The 4,847-nt window shown below is 61.3% G+C and overlaps 1 protein-coding gene across 1 annotated transcript in view; it reads left to right on the plus strand.

Moving 5' to 3' along the window:
• Nucleotides 1-4,327: 4,327 nt before the first annotated feature.
• The window catches only part of SPDEF (SAM pointed domain containing ETS transcription factor), an 8,346-nt gene continuing 7,826 nt past the window's right edge, over nt 4,328-4,847 (plus strand). The window contains 1 exon segment of the mRNA XM_035893736.1: nt 4,328-4,595. Within this exon segment, the coding sequence (XP_035749629.1) occupies nt 4,328-4,595 (268 nt within the window).

Below are 4,847 nucleotides of genomic sequence, written 5' to 3' on the forward strand. Positions count from 1 at the left end.
TTGGCTGCCAGGAGAGACGTGGCACAGCCTGTGTGGGGAGGCTGGTGGCTGGGTGGGATGAACTGGCAGGACCCCAAATTGTCAGCAGCCCTTGAGCACCCAGGTGTCTGCTGCAGCCCCGGCTCGCGCAGGGACCCCAGGTCCCTTCGCCTGCTTAACCTGGGCCCCATAAAACATCTCCTGGCTGGCAGCCATCCGGCAGAGCCAGCGGGCTCTTTGTGCCCCCGTTGTCCTTGGGGTGTGCATCATGGCGTGCACTGGCCCCTCCTTGGGGACCGAGGTGGAGAGCTGAGCCCAGAGACGTGGCTGGGGCAAGAGGTGCTGAGTCAGACCAGAAAACAGGAAAAACCACCCAGATGACAGCCCCAGATGGGCTTTTGGGCAAAGAGAGGGATTGCTGGGTCCATGGGGTCCCTGTCCTCTCTCACCCCTGGGGTCCTGGCTGGCCATGCCGAGGCATGCGAGGTGGGCGAAGCTGAAAAGATGGGTTAAAGACAAATCCTGCTGCCTGGGGGGCTGTTCCGGGCAGTCTGGGACAGCTCTGGATCCCGCACGTCTCTGGTTCCTTCCCCAGACACTACAACACATCCCTGTCCCCATCCCCATCCTGCAGCCTGGGGGCTGGAGGTGTCCCTGGAGCCTGGCCCACCACCCTGGCTACTCGGGAAGGGCTTTCGGAAGTGCCTGGGGATTTGGGAGACATCCTGGGCGCCGCGGGCAGCACCTCCTCCCACAGCGGGCCAACCTCCGCTGGTCCCACGGGGCTTCCCAAGCCCTGCTCCAGCACAACCTGTTTAACCGTAGATTTAATTTTAATTAACAGACCCATTGTTTGAGGGCGGTGGGTGGGTGGATTTCTTATTTATTTAGTTCCTCTTGCTCCTAAGGGCTGATCCCAGCTCTCCCCATCACTGGTACTGGTGTTGCTAACCTGAGCGATGGTGGGTTGCGTTTGCTAGGAGAGCTCGGTGTGATACAGGAGGTCCTCGTCCCCATCCTCATCGCCTTCGGCTGTGGCATCCGCTGCTTCCCTGGGCTATGGATGGGGCTGAGTCCCTGCAACCCCATGGAGCTGAGACGTGACCCAGCACCACCCAAAACCCCGGGCTTGCTGCTGGCCCAGACGCCCAAGGAGGGAACGTCTGGGTTCATTTTCTCAGCTGCTGTGGGAGCTTTTCGGGGCCGGGCTGCCTACGGTCGCTGCCTTTTCCTCCTTGCCCTGCTCCGTGCTGCCGTGGGGAATGAGCCCTGGTGCCGGCAGCTCAGCCCTTTGCCGTGGTGTCCCCGTGGTGCTGGCAGGAGTGGGGAGCAGGGACATCTTGCACTCCAACCAGCTGGGACAGGGATCCTCTCCCGATCCGTGGGTAGCACCAGGGAGCGATGCAGGGTCAGTCATCGTTTTGGGGCTCAGGGATGGCGGGAGCTCTGCCCCGGTGGTTGGAGGGAAACACCTGGGGGACTTGATGGTTCCATCCCAGTTTGGGGTCTGCTCTGCCGCCGCTCTGCGTGGGAGCCTTGCCTGCCCATGCCAGGGCTGCAGGCAGCAGCGGTGTGTGGGGAGGGCTGGGCAAGGGTGCCAGGGCGGGTTTGGGTGTCCTGCAGGCAGGACCCCGCTCTGCCTGGCACCCCAGGGACGGCACTGCTCTCACTCGGAGCCTCCCCATGGGCTGCTGAGCCCTGGCATCGCATCTTGGCCACAGAGGCAAAACCTTGGGGCCGGGAGGGCTTTTATATCTTGGTGGCTGCTGTTTAAAATGCTGTACGAGCCGATTCCTTTATCGCTTCCCCCCTCGGTGGGATGAGCATGACGCGAAGCCCATGGGACCGGGGCCGCACTCACCACTGGCAGCGTGCACAAGCCGGGAAGTGTTTGCCAGGGCTGATGCAATGACCAGCGCTGCCCCGTTTAGCTCAGGCAGGGAACGTGAAGGTTTTTGGGGTGCCAGGAAGGTCAGAGCTCCCCATGAGAATCTTGCTGCACCTGGGGCTGCTCCTCCGGCTCTCCTTTTCCAAGGAAAAGCAAAAAAGGGAGAGGAGAGGGAAACAGCCGCCCAAAGCAGCTTCTTAGAGCAAACAGGTCCCCACCCAACCCAGCTGCCTGCATGCCAGAGCGGGAGAAAGTCAAACAAAGGCCCCCGCCCTGAGAGTACAGCAGCGTTTGGCGGGCGATTGCTCAGGGGTTCGGGGCTACTTGCCCAAGGGATGGACTCATCCTGGTCCTGATGGGGAGGAGGGGACAGGATGGGGATTAGGATGCGGATGGGGCCATCCATCCCACCGCATGGTCATGGCGGCGAAGCCCGGTGGAGGTGGGATGGGTGGAGGAGGCACCACGACTCCAGAGCATCCCAGAGGCTTTGGGGACAAGACCCCTGTGCCCTCCCCAGAAAGGCCCCGCAGCCGGTGCTGTGCAGCGGGCTAGAGCCGTGCAAGCTGTTACCGCTTTCCTTTTGTGCCGGGAGCAGCGTGAGGCTGGATTTAAGGCTGATCGGCTAAAGCTCTTCTTTTAATCCAGAGCAAATCAAGGAGAGGTTTGGAAGCCGGCACCATCTCTCAGGGAAACTGTTTGGGCGGTGGGGGGCAGCTCGGTGGCATGGGCACCCCTTCTTCCCCCTCCTCCTCGCTGCGGTGCTACCAAATCCTCTCGGGGACATGGGCTCCAGCATCCAAACCTGCACCCCCTCCCCAGGTCCCCGTGGGACCAGGCTGGCGCGAGTGCTGTTTGGGTGGCCACGGTTCCTCCATGTGTTTTTCCAGGTTTTTTGGGGCTTTGCCAAGGGTGCAATGATGGGTAGAGCTTCCTCGAGGTGCAGGTGATGCAGAGCCTTCAAACCCACACTTCTGGGGGCATTAAACTCCCCACAGTGTGCATTAAGCTCATCCCCACCAGTACCGCTGCAGCTCACGGGGCCGTGGCACGTGGCTATTAATGATGTTTAATTAACGCCTCAGGAGCAGAGCCGGGCCCAGCAGCGTGGAGCCGAGCAGCGTTTGGCACAGCAGAGCTGCGGGGATGGTAACATGCCGTCCCGGGTGCTTGGTCGCTAGCGTCCCTCCCACGCCGAGCAGCCGGCTGCTCCGCTCCCCGCGCTCCAGGGATGTGCTTTGCCCGGAGGAACCCCGTGGTTCCATGGAGGAACCCCTTTAGTCTTTTAAACCTTTTTTTCCCCCCCAGATGGGATTTAGAGCAGCCAGGGACCCCCTTTCCCTGGCCACTGTGTCCCATTCCCCTTTGGGGGCTGCCTTGTATCTTTTGGGGGGGGCTTTGGGGTTGGGTCAGGCTTTGCACGCTCCTTTTTTATTGCAGGCTCTGTTGCACAAGCTGCTACTTTTTCTGCTTTTAAATAGCCTGTATGGGGTGGGGTTTTTTTTTCTTCTTGTAAAAAGCAATGCCGGAGGCAGGCAAGGAGCTTGGCGGTGCCCCGGCCGTGCCCGTCACCAGCCTCTCCCCTGGCAGGGGCTCTCTCTTCCCAAAGCCTCAGGATGGCTCTTGGGGAGGTTTCTCCAAGGATGGAGCCGTTCCCTGGTGTTGCCATGGAAATTCAGCAGGCTCATCCTCTCCTCAGCGGCCTCCAGGACTCCCTACGTACCCGAGACAGATGGGGATGGGCTGATTTTGGGTAGTTTTTCTTGCAAGAGAGTAAAAGGAAAGTTCTCATCCAGGGGTTGGCAGCAGCGGCTGAGAGCTGGGCTGGGCTCAGACCCCTGCCCAGGAGAGCCAGGTTTGGGTGCCATCGCTGCTGGGGCATCCTGGGGTGAAAGCAGCAGGAGATGTTTTCCATGCACAGGAACGTGCCTGTGTGGTTTAGGCATCCCGCAGCCCTTGATGCCCACGGGCTGCCCCGCATAGGTGCCTTGGAGCCCCTCCAGCATGGCCCCCTGCCTCCTGCAAGGCTGCCCCAGCTGGGACTGGACTGCTGCCAACCCGGCGTGCAATTCAGGGCGAGACCCTAAAAGCCCACGGTGGTTGGGACCCACTTGCTCCCCGGGCTCCTTCTCCCTGCTGGCTGCTGCAGCTTTGGTCTTCCCAAAATCGGGACAACCCCCCCAGCCCCATGGCTGACCCCAAGCCTGCATTCATCCAGGGGCTCACAGGATGCCGTGGGTCTCTTTGGAGGTTTTTTCCCCTCTAACAGGCTTAGTTCCTCCCTTTGTGCCTGGCCGCTGGGCGGGAAGGCAGGAATTGGTGCCGGGGTGAGCCTCTCCTCTCCTCTCCTCCTCTCCCGGCAGGTTACATTAACAGTGTAGTAGCCATGCAAGCTAAGGTATGCTGCAGCTAATTTCTTTGTTCACTTATAATTCTTTCTTTGCAAGTTTATTCTGACACATGCTCTACTCGGAGGACATCGCCTGGACCACCAAGGGCATGGGGGAACCATCCCAAAGCGGTGCCCAGGGGGGGCGAGGGGAGGCGCAGAAGGAGCCGGAGCAATGTCCCATCATCGACAGCCAGGGCTTGGGGCTGGGGACCGAGGGGGACCTGCAGGCCAGCCTGCACCTGGAGGAGCACTCGCTGGAGCAGGTACAGAGCATGGTGGTGGGAGAAGTGCTGAAGGACATCGAGACGGCCTGCAAGCTCCTCAACATCACCTCAGGTGGGTGCCCCCACAGCCCTCCCCGGCGGGGGGCAGTGGGCAGGGTCGGGTCTGCCATGGGATGCAGCGAAGGAGGGATGTGCCGGTGCGGGAGCTAAAGCCGTGCTGCAACTGGGGTTTTGCAACCAGGTACTGGGGTTTGGGGGAGCGTGGCTGCTGCCTGGCTCCCCCGGGCATCGCTCCAGGGCAGGGCTGTTTGCTGAGGCCAAGGGATGCCAGCAAAATGCCCCCCCAGCCTCTCTGGCTTGGAGT

This window comes from Egretta garzetta, unplaced genomic scaffold, assembly GCF_000687185.1.
Source record: "Egretta garzetta isolate BGI_Z169 unplaced genomic scaffold, ASM68718v1 scaffold105, whole genome shotgun sequence".
NCBI lineage: Eukaryota > Metazoa > Chordata > Aves > Pelecaniformes > Ardeidae > Egretta > Egretta garzetta.